The sequence below is a fragment of the Falco naumanni genome, chromosome 2 (assembly GCF_017639655.2).
Source record: "Falco naumanni isolate bFalNau1 chromosome 2, bFalNau1.pat, whole genome shotgun sequence".
NCBI lineage: Eukaryota > Metazoa > Chordata > Aves > Falconiformes > Falconidae > Falco > Falco naumanni.
Genome location: NC_054055.1, coordinates 30,521,662 through 30,538,460, shown reverse-complemented (window position 1 = coordinate 30,538,460; position 16,799 = coordinate 30,521,662). Strand labels below are relative to the sequence as shown.

Genomic DNA, 16,799 nt, shown 5'->3' with positions numbered 1-16,799 from the left:
GCAGATTAGCCAGGCCAGCAGGCTGCTGCATCCTAGTTAGCCCTGAGAAGGGCACAGCTAACCAGCAGAGGTGCTTCACATTGACTTTGTGCCCTGGTTGTAGGGACCCCAGTTTTTCTGTCTGGCAACCCTGAAGATACACGTTGCTAAAACAGCACTGCACCACAGCATGGATGCATTGTAAGGTAAAACTTCATGAACAGCCAGAAGTTTGCAAGCTATGTGTAGCTAGCACATTCTCAGACACAATTCTTTCTTTGCTCCAACATCCAGAGGAACCTCAAGCTTTTCCTTCCCACCTCAAAAAAAGAAATATACATCATTCACTGCCACTCCTCAAAAGCTGTTTTCCCATTTCCATCAGAATTTCCTCATCTAGTAAGCACCAAAACAACTGCTCCAGATGCCTCAGTTTTAGTACAGCACCCAGAGCAAATTTTCACTGGTAAATAAAGGGGAAAGTGTACTGAGCCCTTACCAGCCATGATGCTTAACTGTTTGCTCTCTCCCTGGCTCTATTTTTGACTGGTCTAACTTGACTTTCTATAAAAGTTTAATGTTTAAGAAAGACTAGCTTTAAGAGGGACAAAGTTATTAGTAATGAAAGTCAAACAGAAAACATATGGTAAGAACCTCAAAAGATGCAGCTGAAAAATTACTGGTTGTCTCTTTTTTTGTAGCATATCTCTGTATGTGAGCTAAGAACGGACAAGAGCAAACAGACGATGGAGACTACTGCAAACACATTTAGAGAAAACCAAGCAGAGAATTTTGAGCCAAGTTGTGAAATCTACACTACCAGTTGGACAAATTCATAGGCTACACACACCAAAGACAGACACATGATTTAAGTATGCGAACTTACCAACACATTTAATTTATGTTCATTTTTGAATTTTTCAGCAAATGTCCAGATTTCTTTGGGATTAGATAGATCCACAATATGGAAGAAGATATTCTAAAGGAAAAAAAAAAAAAAAAAGTAAGTTACAATCAACAGGGACAGTGAAGAGACCCTGCTCACTGTTAAGGCCTGCCTAGGTGAAAAAGTATCTAAGCAGTATGAAAAAATCTCTCTAGAACACAACTAAAACACTGAGGTTAACGTGCACGACTAGGAAATCTAATTCTAGCCCTTAAAACATGTTTAGTGACTTGGTTCAGTTGCTTCTGAGCCATAGTTTTAATGCTGAACTTATTAAGAGAGCCCTACTTAGATAAATGTATGTGACAGTCAGGCATAGCAGAGAACTAGAAAAATATTGCAAAGCTTGCAAAATTTCTGTTTTAACAAGTCATACAGCAACTTTCTCTTCAGCTGAAAGCAACTTTCCAAAGAAATGCTCAAGGTCACAGGATTAGAGAATAATTTAGGTTGAGAGGGGTCCTCTGGAGGCTGCTTGGTCCTTCTGCCATCTCAAGGCAGGTAACTAAGATCAGGTTGTCCAGAAATGTTTTATTTCCAAAGATGGAGATTCACCAGCCTCTCTGAGCACCATGCTCCAGTGTTTGACCACCCTCATGGTAAAAAAAAACCCTGCCCTACTATCTAGTCAGAATTTTGCCCTGTTACAACGTGTGTCTGCTACCTCTTGTCCTTTGACTGCAGACCTCCAAAAGAAGCATGGCACTGCCTTCCCTACACCCTCCCATCACGGGGCTGTACACTACAGTGTGTACCCATCTCAACCTTCTCAACACTGAATGAGCCAGTCCTCTTAGCCTCTCCTTATACATCACACGTCCCATCTCCCTAGTCACCTTGGCAGCCATCTGCTTGACTTGCTCCAGGACATTGATGACTTCCTTGTCCTGGGGAGCTCAAAACTGAGCACGGAACTCCTCCTGTGGTCTCACAGTCTTAATGGAGAGGAAAATGCACTTCTTTCAGCCTGCTGGCTACACTCACGTTCATGCAACCTGGGGTGTGGCTGGCCATCCTTGCCCCAGGGCACACTGCTCACTCAGGGACAACTTGAAACTCTCAGGTCCTTTTCTGCAAAGCTGCTTTCCAGCCAGCTAGTCCCAACCTGTACTACTCCATGGGGTTACTCCATCCCAGGGCAGGATTGTGCATCTGCTCCTGGTGAACTTCATGAGGTTCATGTCAGCCTATTTCGTCACCTGTTAAATCCCTCTGAATAGCAGCCCTGCCCCCCAGCTCCCTCTCCTCATTTAAGACCTGCAATCTGATAAAGATTGCACTTCACTCCATCCAAGTTGTTAAAAGAGATGCTAAACAGGTTTTGCCCCTGTACTGACTTGTGGGGGATGTCACTAAAAAAATGTTAACAGATCAGCTTTTCACTGTTGATTGTCATTTTTGAGCCAAATGTTCCACTTTTCCCCCCAGCTTGTTATCCACCAGTTCAAACATGTCTCCAAACTGGCTACAAGGATACTAGACCACGTAAAAAGCAAAGTTAAGGAAAGAGGCAAGCACTGCTCTCCTCTTGCCCACAGGCAGAGTCATCTCACCAAAGGCAGCAATCAGGACAGTCAGGCCAGGTTCGCCCTTTACACGCTGTTTTTTCCACAACTACCTTCCTGTCTTTCATGGCTTCCACAAGGATTTGCTCCATAGTTTTCCCAGGGACCAAGGTGAGGCTGACCAGCCTGTAGTTCCCCAAATCCTGCTTGCCTTTTTTGAAGGCGAGTGGTTTGTCTTTTTCCAGTTAACGGGAAGCATCTCCCACTTTGAGGAGGTTTCCCATGAAGATCAACCATCTTTCTCAGTGCCTTTTGCTCCTCATGGCTGCCTCCCATGGGATCCTGCCAACCAGGTCCATTAAAAGACAAAATCTGCTTTTCTAAAACCAAAGATTGTAATTCTACTCATTCTTCTCACCTGTCTCAATCTTATATTCCAGTCTCATGGCCACTTCCACCAAGACAGCAATTCAAGACTACTATTTATAGCAGGTCCAGCAGAGATCACCCGTAGCTGGCTTGTCCAACACTCATAAAAAAATTGTCCTCAATGCTCTCCAGAAATCTCCTGGACTGTATCAGGGTGGTTCAAGTGCTCCATGGCTACCATGACCTGTGATGATGGGGCTTCCCTAGCCTTCTAAAAAACCACTCTATCTACTTCCTCTACTTCATCAGGCAATCCGTAGTAGACAACCACCACAATGTTATCAACATCGATTCTGACCTACGTGCCTTACCCATAAGCTCTCAACTGGCTTATTACCATTTCAGAGCAAAGCTCCATGCATTCAAGCCATTTCTTTGCGCAGAGCACAAATCCTCCACCTTGTCTTCCCAGCTTGCCTTTCTAAAAGGGCCTGTATACAACCCGTTCCAGCACTCTAGTCATGTCAACCATATCTCTCTAATCCCAGTGAGATCACAGCTCTGCAACTGTGCATGGATTCCTGCGTTTCCTATGCCAGAAGCATTCATGTACAGGCATCTGAAATGGGCTCCTAGTCATGCTGCTTTCATACAAAAACTAAGATTCTCCTCCATGTTCTGTCCCCTAGACACATAACCACTGTCCCCATGACTCCACTGGGCTTGGTCACTATCCCCCAGTGAAACCACTTTAAAGCCCTCCTCACTAGCTTAGCACACCTGTTGGCAAAGATACTCTTGCTCCACTTTGTCATTCCTGCTCAGCAACACTCAAGAGGTCACAAAGGCCAAAACCAAAGTGACACCAGCTGCACCTTCAGGGTGTCTGTGCTCCTGCACAAGCCCTTTGCTTTCACTGGAAGGATTTAGGAGAGCATTACTTGGGCCCCCATGCCCTTTATCCTCTATAAGGCACTCTTGATTAACTCAGGGTCACCCCTCACAATGTCATGGGTGCCCATGTGGTTGGGCAACAAGAGATACTGGCCAGAGGTCCAAATGAGCCTCAGCAGACTCTCCACAACACCATGGATGTGAGTCCTTAGCAAGTGACAAACCTCTCCAGACATTGAGCCAAGACTGCAGATGGGTGCCTCCAACCCCCCCAGGGAGAGAGCCTCCAACCATTATCACCCACCACTTCCTCCCAGTGCTGACAACAGTTCAGGCTCATCTGTCTCCACACTTCCCCTGACAGAGCTTGTTCTTCCTTATCTGTTACCATGGCACTATACCTATAAATGCACATCTGCTGGCAGATAACAAGCCTGCCTTCTGTTGCCAGCAGTCACAAGCTTCCATTCCTCCCCATCTTGGGAGTCTCTATCCACTGCTTATTCAACCACAGTTTCTATCTGTCCCTTCTTCTGTGCAATGTTGGGGTTTGTGCTCTTCCACCCTCTGCAAAGACCTTGTCAATATCCTGTTTCTGTTCCCTACGGTTATGCAGCCTGCTCATCTCCTGCCGTTGCTTCACCCGGAAGCCCAGCACCTCAACAGCAGAACCCAACAGATAAGGCCACCGTCATGCTCCACCCCAGGCTCAGGGAGAAGTACCAGTGACTCCCTGCAGCCCAATATCTGCCACATCATTCCTCTGGAGCTCTGTCTGGGCCAGCCTCCCATGTGCCAGGCACAGCTGCTCCAACCAGGGCAGGAGAGCACACTTCCAGGTGTCTCTGGTCCAGCACACACCCACTCCAGCTGTCTCAGTGTTGGGTACCTTCTGCAACCCCTTCCGTGCTAACTGCTGCATTAACTGCTAAGTCCTTGTTAGCCACCCCATGTCACAACAGTCTTGCAATGTTTTGACATACTTATGACCAGGAATGTGGATGCAATAGAGCAAAAAAGGAAAAGCTTGACATAGAGCAAATTTATAATTTTCTAAACAACTAAAGCTAGAAATATCGCCTCTCTCCAAAACATCACAAACCTTTTACTGTTTGTTACAAGCAATTCTCTTGCTTTTTGCAGATTTGTGTTCTACCTACCTAGTACAAGCACAGTGGCATTTATCATAGGCATACAAAAGGCATGTCAACTCCTACTCTTCTCCTAGATAGCACTTAGTCTCAAAGACATACCACAGATAGTCTTATGAAGTAACCCAGGAAAAGGCAGCTTTAAAATAATTATGCAGACGAAATGTTCTCATGCAAAACAACAAATAATCATTACAGGGCCTCCACTCTTTCCAAGTTGTTTCTTTAAATACTCATCATACAAGCAAATAAGATGAGCAAAGAAGCTGAGAAAATTATAAGACATTATTCCCTGCCTATAATTCTGCTTCCCTGAAGATAAGAAACGCATGACTCTTCCTCTCTAACCATTGGATTTCAGCTTCTTAGTCGAGTTACGTCAGAATTTTCTCATGGTAATGTTAATTTCTGACCAAAAACCTAACACTGCTCTACTGTTTCTAACTGGATACCTCTCTTAAAGCTTTCTACTTTTAAAGCTACTACCACTATGTAGTAGTACGGAAGAACTGAACTTTTTGGGACAGATGTTCAATATTACAAGTGATTTCAGAGACTGAAAAACACCTAAATCAATAATTGTATGCTGAAGACTGTCACATTGGCTCAGAAAAAGGATGCACAGGCCTGTTCCCTATAAAAGTCCTTCAGGTAGCAAAGCCATTTTCAAAGTGAGACCTAATCTCTGTGATTAGATCTACTTTAACAGATTAGGGGAACTTCCCGGTTCCCAGGTCTAGGTGCACCTGCCTGCCAAATAACAACTCCATTTCAGCACCAAACTCCAGCTGGTGTTGCTGTGGAAGATGGAAAAAATCTTTGGTATATGCTACAACAGGATCTCTGTCCAGATGATCAAGTTAACAGCTCAAGGAAGAGGAAGTTAAGTCTGGATAGAGCTTGTCAAGTTGCAGATATGGTACTTTATTATCTCCCTGGATTGCTTCTGAATGAGTACTTATAAAGAGGGATGTTCTCGTGGACTCCTTATCAAAAGGACTCTTCCCAATACAGTCACATGTCCCACAGGGTCTCTTTTACAGCTTGTCTAACACTTCACCGAACGCTGCTTTTTGTACAAGTACCCTGTCCCCAGGGTCTCACACAAGTTCTGCACTGCTCTCAAACTCTTCCAAGACTAGAGAAACTACAGATTTGCAGCATACCAAGAGTGGGAATGCAGTAATTGTGCTGCTTTTAGAGGAAGAACATTATTTGCCTCAAGTTTTGTTTCACCAACTGACAAAAAATAGAACATGAAGGAACCTTCAGAGGTCATCAAACTTACCCTTCTTCCCAGGCTGTCTGTCTGCAGTTAGAAAAGACGGTAACACAGATAATCACCAGTCTTACTATAGCCATGGGATTACACAGTTACAGACAGCTGGAAAGTATTATTTTCTACATAAGGACTGATCTAATTCACCTCCATTAAAGAACTGAAGTGTAATGCTGGTTGTGTCACACTAGGGAGCTGAAACCAAAGAGCAGAAATTTAGTCAATATGGTATCTCTAACCATTAAAAGCCTTCAGAAATTCTGATTCACATTAAAAACTATTACTGGAATCAAACCACTGTGTTTGAGAGCCAAGTCACTATTTAAAATTAAGATAGATCTCCATCCAAGTGTTGTGAGTTAACCTCAGTAGGCAGCTAAGCCCCACACAACTGCTCGCTCACTTCCCTCCCAATGAGATGGGGGAGAGAACTGAAAGGATAAAACTGAAAAAAATTGTGGGTTAAATAAAGATAGGTTAATAAGTGAAGTACAGCTGTGTGTGCAAACAAAGCAAAATAAAAAAGAAAAATCCTTAGTTTTGTTTGCCTGACTTTTCATTGTCAGGCAAGTGTTTAGCAATCCCCAGGAAAGCAGGCCTTCATGACATGCAACAGTGATTTGGAAAGTCAAACAGCGTAATAGCAAATATCCCCCCCTTCCTCCAGCTTTTATTGCTGAGCACGACGTCATATGGTATAGGATATCCCTTTGGGCAGTTGGGGTCAGTTGTCCCAGTATGTCCCTTCTCAACTTTTTGTGCATCCCCAGCTACTCGCTGGTGGGGCAGCATGAGAACCAGAAAAGGTACTGATGCTGGGCGAGCACTGTTCAGCAACTAAAACACAGGTTTTGGTCACAAATCCAAAACATACCACTATAGGAGCTGCCATGAAAAAAATTAACTCTATCCTAGCCAAAACACAAAGACAGAAAGATAATGACTGCACTCCTCCATAAGCACATCCTCCTGAACAATTAGTAAAAGCAACAGTGACAGCTACAGGGGGATACTGTACAGTGTTATATGCAGAAGCAAAAAGAATATGTAACAGAAGGGAAGAGGTAAGGAAGAGAAATTACAACAAAAAAAAAAAAAAAAAAGAGATGGGAAAGTATGTAAAGCATGGAACTAGGACCACACACAGAACTTCACAGAGCAGCCAACCTTAGCAAATCAAGAGTGTGTTATTCAAACACATAAAACCTTCAACTCCAGTGCTGAGACTCATAAATGTTGTTGTTAAGAGTGTTGCAGTGCATTAACTTTTCAAAGCCTCAGCCACATAGTTAGGAATAGTAAGTAGGACATCACAAAACATATCAGCAACAAACATTAAGTAAAACAGCGTGCTGCTGGTGATGTTATTAATCATAGAAAACATCACCTAGTGAAATTAAATCACTTGAAACCAAGTGGGTGATAAGCTACTAGACATTTCCATGTCCGTATGAAACTACTATTGAAAACACAACAGCAAAATGACAGAACAGACTAAGTATCTCAAGGCCTCTGAGGTCTTTAATATTAATCTTCCTAAGAGTAAACAAAAGACTGAAAAAAAAAAAAAACTCACGTGATTGCCGGTTTCTGTCACTATTTCTCCTTTGGCAACCTCTGCCCGTTCTTTATTTCGGCAAACCAGATGAACCGTGCCACCTGGTGGATTTCGACAAGAAACACATTTTATAATTTATTACTATGTTTGTGGGAGGCACCAACAAAGAAGGAAGGCCGGGAAGCAATGTGCAATTTGCAGCTCTTGTTTGGGGTTAGTTTCTGATACAATCCAAATGAAACAAAAAACCTCTTGTGATTGCACACCAGTTTGCAGGAAATGGCCACAAACTGCAGCTTAGAAGGTTCAGGTCAGGTATCAAGAAAAAAAAAGATGCAGAATTTCCATCCTTGCAGGTTTCAAGATCCAGCAAGGCAAAGCAATGGCTGGTTTGATCTAGTGTTGGCAACAGTCTTGCTTCAGGTGAGATGCTGGACAAGATGACCTCTAGAGGTCCCTTCCAAGCATCTTTTCTATGAAAGGAACATGCCGGGCAAGGCTCCTCTCAAAGGCCTGGATACTTATCATGACCTTATAACTTAGCTACCTTAAAGACACCCTTCAATAAGGGGACCAACGTACAAGTAGGCATAATTCTTTTTAATTTTTATGCTTTGTATTCTCTGATCATCACAAGCAATGTGTTACTCTCAGTCACAGGAATACCCACACTCTACTTTTACCCATTTTTAAGGGTGTTTTAGGGGTTGCTAGCAGTGCATCACTAGAAGGCTCAAGCAATATAATCCCAAAGGATTGATAATAGAAACAATGGTGCTGGGTCACTCTTCTAACACCTGGAACCCAAATGCAAGACACTAAGTCTACCTTCGGAATAGAACAGTCACACTGCACAGCCCAGAGTGGGGTCTGATAATGAAATTTTCTGTCTACAAGAGAGGTTTTTCCACTGAGGACCACCATTGCAAGTATATTTGGCATGCAGCTAATGCAGCCAACAAGTTTCAAGGTTCTTTTGAAATTTTCTAACAGGGTCTGACTCCTCCATTGCACTGCCAGAGTTGACAGAGTTACTTTTACCAAGTGCATAACTGCAGGCAGCAGGAGGAAACTCCCGAATCTGGGATAAACATACAAATGACACTAACCAACAATTAATACAGTTTTGTCTTCATTTTGTGTTACACATGTACCATACATGGAAGGAACCATGCACAGACAGCCACTGAGTATTTCCAGATCAGAATGAAAGTCTTTGACCCAGGGAGAACAGATTTCATAAGCAAGACAAAAGGCAATCAGAAGGGGCAGCATCCAATGCTTGCTTCTTTGGCCATTCTCACAGTGACTGCAGGCTTCACTGCAAAGGAGGGCTTTAGTTACAGATCTTAAGGCAGTTAAGGATGTACACTTGCAGATGTTTAAGGAGCTCTTCCCAAGACACAGGGTACAGCACAAGTAACGTGTACAAATTAGACACATGGAAGAAGTAGCTGGCCTTCAAGCTGATCAGGAACATTCTCATAGTCTACACTGAAAAATCTTCAGTGGAAATATTTGGGTTCTAAGGGCTCTGAATATGAACATTTTTCTTGATGTTAAGGAGAGGGGGAAATTTTGGTGTGACCTATAGGCTAGGAAAGGGATTTGAATATATTTTCTGTAGTAAAGATTGATGTTATTTGAACTTAAACAACACGTGGGAATTGTCAGAGTGGCTGGGAGAAGACTGTGTCAAACTGGAAATGCAGCTCAGAAGACACATGGGAAAGCCCAAATCTGTAATACCCATAAGACACCAATTCAGAGAGAAGCTGAACTCAGGCTAAAGTTATCATCATTATTTACAAAAATATGAAGTGCTTGAAGGTAAAGCCAACATAGCTTTGTTATTCTTTTTGCCAAGTCTGAATTCCTTATTTCTTGTCATAGTGTACTTGAAGAGACTTAACTAGAAACTAGGGCCCCAACAACTGACATTGTGTTTCAGAGCGACAAGTTCAAGGACAGGATCAGGATCACTCTTTTAGGTCATTTTAACTTCATATACACAGCAACACAAACACAAGGTTCAGCCAAGCAGTCTGAACCCAAGGTTGTTCTTTGGGCTTCGAATACCAGACATGGTGACCAAATCCTATGCAGATCCAGTCATCTCGACAGCTTTCAAAACCTGGCAGTCACATCTGTTTATGAGCAAAACAGTCTCCAGACAAAGCAATATTTAGATAAGGCTATTATACATAATGGCAGTGGTGGGAACCTGAAATCAATCATATACTGGCTACTAGCACTGATGGGGATCTTTAACTCAAAGGCTCTTTCATGCTAATAATTTTGAATCAGTTTAACTGAGTCACCACTTCATGAGATAGTTATGAAACCTAGGCAGGCAAAGAGCTGCAAGCTCCTCCCTTCCCATTCTACGTGCCAAAACTCCTATCACAAGAAGTATTATTGTGTCAACTCTGAAAGGGATTAGGTTTATCCTTCAACAGCAGCTAGTTCCAGTTCATACCATCTCCTTGCTTACAGAAAGCAACAGAAAAAAATGGTTGCTTGTAACCAGTTAAGGGGCACAAACTCCAGGTTATTATCACTCGGATCAAGTGTAGCTTCTTTTATACCCGCCCATCTCAGCTTAGCAAAGCCAATTGTTTTCTTTCATCATATGATACATTTGTAACTTCTTCAAAACTGTTCAAATTTAGCCAGGCTGCTACTTGTACCACCTAAGTCCTAAAAGCCTATAAGCCACAAACAGACCTCCATCCACCAGCACCACCACAAGGGCCAGATAGTTTCAGTAAACCTGCACTTAAGAAACACTTTGCAGATTGTCTCCACTAACGTGGTTTCATTACTCCAGTTTTCACAGCACTGATCATGCTTAAATCTCTAACCCCCACAGACTCCCTTGAAAAATAACACGTCTGACCGCTCATCCCCAGGAGCTGCATTGTTGCACTTGTGCTGGAAGGGCAGACCTGATCCCTTCCATCTTCTCCGTATGGACCCCTCAGGGCTCCTCACGCCTGCCCGGCTCACCTCTCCTCGCTATCTCTTTGGCTGTGGCCTTGCCAATGCCACTGTTGGCACCAGTGACCAGAAAGGATCTTCCAGCCACGTCCACCTCCACATCAGCTGGATTGAAGTGCTTGGAAGCAGACTCATAGCCGGTCCTGAATAAATCAGAGACACCTGTGAGAAGCTAGAAGAGAGTACTTCCAAAAAACACAGGGGGCAGTTGAGAAGCGCTCTTCCCTCACAGCTCCGCGTGGGCTAAACACCCCCTCCTCCCCGTTATCCCCCGTGCTGTAGGGAGAGGCCAGGTATAGCACCAGTGACACTGCAGCGAGTGACATAGCGACAGCTGAAGGACTTGGCTCGCCACAGGCCACACGGGCCAAGCCCTGAGAGGCGGGAGCCGGCCCGGCTGCAGTCCCGGGGCAGGTGCCTGAGCGGGCAGCTCCCACAGGGAAGGTGCTGACATCGGTCCGCTCAGGCGGAGCGGGGGAGGCCGCCATTAAAAATACACAGAAACCGAACGCCCAGAAACGGCCCCAGCCTGTCCGCAGCGCCCGCCCCGCCGCCTGTACCTCGTGTATTCCCGCAGCCCCTTCACGAACCACACGGCGTTGCGGTACCAGGACATGGCGCCGCTGCCGCCACAGCAACGCCGCCCCGCCCCTGCCCTGCCCTTACATAAGGCGCCCGGGCCGGCCCTGCCCGCCCCTGCCCTGCCCTGCCCGCCCGCCGTTAGGTAACGGCCCGGGGCGGCCCTGTCTGGCCCAGCCCTGCCCTGCCTGCCCGCCCGCCGTTAGGTAACGGCCCGGGGCGGCCCTGCCCGCGGTGGCCGCCGCCGTTATGGGCTGCCCGCCCGCCTGAGGGGCGAGGGCTAGGGCGGGTAGTGCATGCCTGTGGCGGGGAGTTGTGCCCCCCTTCCTCCCCCGCAGCAGTCTGCGGGTTGTTTTTTTCTTATCCTTTCCGTTCCCCCCCTCCCTCGTCAGGCGGCGAGGGAAGGGGGGCCGCTGCCAGCCGCCGGCCTGGGTGCCTCCGGCCAGCCCTGGGGTGCTTCGGCGGGTGCCGCAGTCCCCGGCCGCGGCGCCCGGTGGCGGCGGTGGCAGAGGGGAGGAGGAGAGTTTCCCTGGGCACCTGCCGGCCACAGGTGCCAGTGCCAGCCACAGCGACAGTGCTAGCCGAGCCGAGGCTGGAAATGGGGTGTCGTTTTGGGAATGGGGAGCGCTTTGCAGGACCTGAGCCTGCATCCCCTGCTCTGGAAAGCTGTCCCAGGGATGCTCGTGCAGAAACAGCGACAGCTGTGTTGTGCCACACCAAGTAGAAGTTTATGTAAGAAAGAAACCTGTGAAATTCCCGGCTCCTGTTGATGGGTTATGGGATGCCTGTACACAAGCGGCTATTGCAGTAGGGGTAGTGAAACTTAAAATGTGGTTTTCAGTTCCTCTGGTATGTGCATTGGAGCTATGAAGCCTAAGAGAATCACTTGGAATTGCACATCTGGATGACCCATGTTAGCCATAAGGAAATTGTCGTTGCAGTTATGTCTTTAAGTACATTAAAGGACTATGCACTCACATAATTCAGTGTGTGAATTGGAGAAATTCACGTATTTTATGTCATGTGCAGGGACACACTCGGAGAAGCTACTTTGGGGAACCCCTCTTAAGTTTTCAAGAGCTTAAGTTACCGGGTTTCAATAGGAGAGATCGCGGAGGAATGAGAATATTCTTTCTTTTTTTGACCCTGTATGATAGCCTGATGCTTCTCTTTCTAAATCTCTTTGCTCTGGCAAAGGCCTTGTACTAAAGTCTTCAATTTTTTCAGCACCTTGTGTATTAGGCTGGCACAAAAGGGACTTCCCACAGTGAATTTAAAACTTTTGAACCCAGCACTATCTGTTTGTACTAGGTATCGTGGGTGAAATAAGAGTTTTCAGAGGGCAAAAAGAGACAGTGATGTTTTCTTACATTCAGAGACCATCCAGCTAAATGTCATACTGTTGCATGAAATCTCAAAATGCTTGTTCATGTTAAAACTGTTGAAAGTATTTATTCAAAACCTCAGTCAGTTTTAACTGACTTTGTTCTTGGAAATGGCTGGGACATTTTGACTGAAGTGTTCCTAAACAATTCATCCTGATTCTGATCCTTGAAATGGAGACTTCTGGCCCAGAAAGGAACAGCTTGGCAAGAGTGTGAGTGGCAGAACATTATTTCCTATAATGGCAGATGAATGGCAGCCTGAACTACAGATGCATACCATGATGCCTCTAAGTATATAATTGTGAGCTATGTGGAAATAGTTTTGTGATCATCACCTACAACATGCAATTAGGAACCAAAACTGTACAGCCTAGACTGCTATAATGACGTTAGATAATCACACTTACTGTGAACTGAGCGGATGTTAGGCTTTGCAAGTCCTGCTTACAGGCTGAGATAACGTCCTCTCTTCCTACTTTCAATCCCTTGCCCTCCGTGCCCTTAAGCTTCTCCCTGTCCCTCACACCCTGTACAAATCTGTCGGGTTATTCTCAGACCCTTGCTCAGAGAGAATACACAGCAGAGAATACACAGAGAATTATGTGGGCATGCCTGCTGTTATGAATATCAAGGCAGAAAACTGAAGTGTTGTCCCATGTTTTTATGCTAGTTAGAGAATGTCTCACCTTAGGCTTTGTAACCCTTGGTGCATCTCAGCGTGCTGTCAGAAGAACAGTAATGTTCCACGGTTGCTTATGCCATAGAAATAGCTGCATTCTTTAGAGGAAATATGGTTTCAGTCTGAAAAACATAAGCAACCCCCCCCCAAAAAAAAAAACAACCCAAAACACCACCCTGTGGAAGTTCCTGTGAATAAATGCAATAAGCCAGGTTGTGCTTTATTCCCTTGTCACTTCCATGTTTACTCTGTTTATTTCTTAAGCACCGAGACTATGGCTTAGCACAGACAAAACTGGATGATGGCTCTGATGTGTTTTGTTTGTAGTTTCAGTCTATGTTCTCACAGACTGGGGGGTTTGTGAGTCTGCTGACCTCTGAAAGGAAATGGGGTGTATGCACATACGCAGAATTCATTGTAGGCTAAACCATTTGGACTGTAAACAACAAGATGCTGTGTGGTGTAGCTCTGAGGTACTAACCAAAGTGAGTATGCACAGCAGAAGCTGTCCATGAGCCAAACACAAAAATATGTTACATCAGCCAGACGATGGGAACAGCTCATAATATTTGGGGGTTTAAGCAGTAATGGGCAATTACAGCATATTACTCTTAATAACATTAGAAAGGATAAGATTGTTAGGAGAACATTTGAATGTAGGGTTGGGAACCAGTGTCACCCTGGTACACACACAAAATTCTCTGAGGATATTATATAAATACTGCAGCACCACTACTGTGGTGTTAGTCATATCCTTCTAGCAAATGCCATTTTCAGCAGATTTCCTAACTGCTGAGACACGATGCCTTTGCCAGAGTGCAACAAACCCTGAGCACACTCTTCTGCTTAGACACACTTGCTTTTTCCATAGTGAGGGCCTAAGCTTGCACCCGGAAAGGATTTGACACATCACTCTCTGTCTGAACAACTTTGCATCAGAAGCAAGCCATTGCATGCTGTCCTAAACACCTAGATGTTTCTGCTACCTCATTTCACCCCCTGTGATATTTCACTTTTGTATTGTTGTTCCAGAGGCAGGAGACTGCAGAGACTGGATGAATGGATGAATGGTCTCTGGCTAACCCAGCCATTTCATTGATGAGGCAGTATGGGTTGTGTGCAGAAGAAAGGTAAGACGTAGTTTTGCCCAGAGTTGGCTGGTGCTAATGAAGGGCCTGCCTTGCAAAAAAAAAACCAACAAAAAAACCCCCAAAACCCCCAAAAATTGCACAGGCAAAATTTCTGCCCACATCAAGACTTTTGGCTGCATTTTGCCTTTTGTACTGAATTCTAGATTGATATACCTTGTTAGCTGATTTAGAATCCATTCCGGAACCTGGAAATTTGGAGTTACAGCTTTAGGTTTCTTTCATGGGTGCTATTAGCTTAGCATTAGACTCCACATGGAATGGCTGCCAGCATCTTAGATATTTATCACAGCCAGCAACTGATATGTATATATATATATATATATATATATATATATAAATATATATAAATAAATGTGTGTAGCCTGCTCCCCCACTGGAAAGGGGGCAATCAAGAGAACCACAAGTCTGTTGAGCTGACATTTCCCTCATTTGAGCACAGAATAAATGGCTTCACCCTGGCTAAACACAACCCACTGTTTAGCCCTGACGAAACATACCCAAGGTAACTGTTCCCCTTGAGAACCACCACAACACTGCAGGTATATCTACACGATCAAATAACTCATAGCATATTCCCAGGTCCTGATCATTTTATTGTCCATACTAGGCAAACAATTGTTGATGCCCAGGCTCTTTTTAGGTATTAAACAGATATTTCTATCCAAAACAAGTTCAAACACCATCAGGGGGATAGTTTGCTCGAGGGGTAATTAGTTCCCAAGTGCTATAAATGAGACTGCACCAGGTTTAGCACTGCACAGCTTGGCTTGGCACTGGTGATCCTGCATTCAGGTAGATGCATTTACCAGTGTAGAAATAGCCTATGAGTCTGTTATGCAGTCCCTCCATGAATGCACATAACCCTCAACGCAAACAAAAATTCTGAAATGTTGTGACTGAGCCTCCAGATACTAGGATTTCTCATACAGTAATAAATTGAGAATCTCAGTATTTTCTTAAAACATAAGAGCTAGTAAAAAAATGCCTCTCTGGCCCCCAGCTGGACTAAAGTGAAAAACACACCTTAAACTCAATCCATCTTTGTACCTGTCAAATGCAAGGAGTTTTAAACAAAGTTTTAATTGCCTCCCAACATAAAAGAAAAGTTAAAAATACCGATTTCTGTTAAGGCCTGTGTGATTCAGCATGTTTCACGTTTTCTTTCCAAGGGAAAACAGAGTACGCAAGAGCTGAAAAACAATTGTCTATTACATGGAATAGTTTGGGTTGGAAGGGACCTTAGAAATCAGGGTTCCAATCCCCCTGCCATGAGCAGGGACACCTTACACTAGATCAGGTTATATAAAATGTTTAAAAGCAGCTTCAAGGCCATCTTGCCAATCTGTTTTGGGGTTTGGTTGTTTCTTTGTTGGTTGGAGGTTTTTTGAGAGAGAAAGACTAAAATCTCGTCTTACGGACAACTGGCTCATTTCTTGCTTCCTACCAGAGATCTGGCAGGCTGTTGTGCATTCTCTGCTTTCTTTGCAGTTACCAATTTTCTAATTAAGTCTCTGTGCCTGCTCCCATTAAATCAATCAGACATTGCCACTGATTGCAATGGGAACAGGAGCAGGCTTTTAGGGCCAGATTTGCAGAAAAGCTGGGCATCTATAATTGGGATCAGGTTGTCAAAGGAAGTGGCAACCATGTGCAAGCTACTGTTGCTGTGGGAGCCACTTCCAACCCTGCATTTGCCATGCTGGCCTCAGCTCTGGGTGCAGAACACTTGAAAGCTCCAGCTTTAGAAGCTAGCTCTGCCCCAGTGACTGTAATAGCAATTAAGAGCTGTCATCAGCTTGGGGGGGGAGGCAGTTGGCACTCTGCTTCATCCAGGCAAAAGGAGGAGAGTTTGGCAAGTGGTTGAAGAGGAACATCCAGGCCCTGAGGTCTCAGGGACATGTCTGTAGTGCTTATGCTAGCAGCAGGGCGAGAGAAGCAAAAGCTGCTCATCCTGAATGCAGGGATGGGTCAAGGTTCTGGCATGTGTGGTGTTTTTATGAACAGTAGGGTATTTTCTTTGTTGTGTGCTCATATACCCAAGTCATCGTTAAGTTTGCCAGCTGCTGTCATCAGCAGTGTTGTTTCCAATGAAGTGTCAGGCTTTCCCAAGACCAAACAGCCTTTTGTTCTTGAGAAACAAATGTGGCAGTATGTCATCAGCTCAGCTGAATCACTCCTTTTTACTCAGGGGCCAGTAAAAGGCATCTCGTACTTTGCCTTGCAGAAGCATAGGTTTGCTCCATCAGTTGCTGAGGGCCCTGGTCTCTGTGAGCCTGTGGAGCCTCCCAGGGGAAGGCATGTCCTGGCAAGGAGAGGGACCGCCA

General features: G+C 44.9%; 1 protein-coding gene across 2 annotated transcripts in view; it reads right to left on the bottom strand.

Annotated features, from left to right (window-relative positions):
• The window catches only part of DHRS12 (dehydrogenase/reductase 12), a 28,278-nt gene extending 16,949 nt beyond the window's left edge, over positions 1 to 11,329 (bottom strand). For both annotated transcript variants that reach the window (XM_040584061.1, XM_040584062.1), the window contains exons 1-4: positions 11,242 to 11,329; positions 10,691 to 10,824; positions 7,700 to 7,782; positions 866 to 958 (exon numbers count right to left, since the gene is read on the bottom strand). In XM_040584061.1, the coding sequence (XP_040439995.1) occupies positions 866 to 958; positions 7,700 to 7,782; positions 10,691 to 10,824; positions 11,242 to 11,297 (366 nt within the window). In that variant the 5' untranslated portion in view covers positions 11,298 to 11,329. The remainder of the gene's footprint in view (positions 1 to 865; positions 959 to 7,699; positions 7,783 to 10,690; positions 10,825 to 11,241) is intronic.
• Positions 11,330 to 16,799: the final 5,470 nt, after the last annotated feature.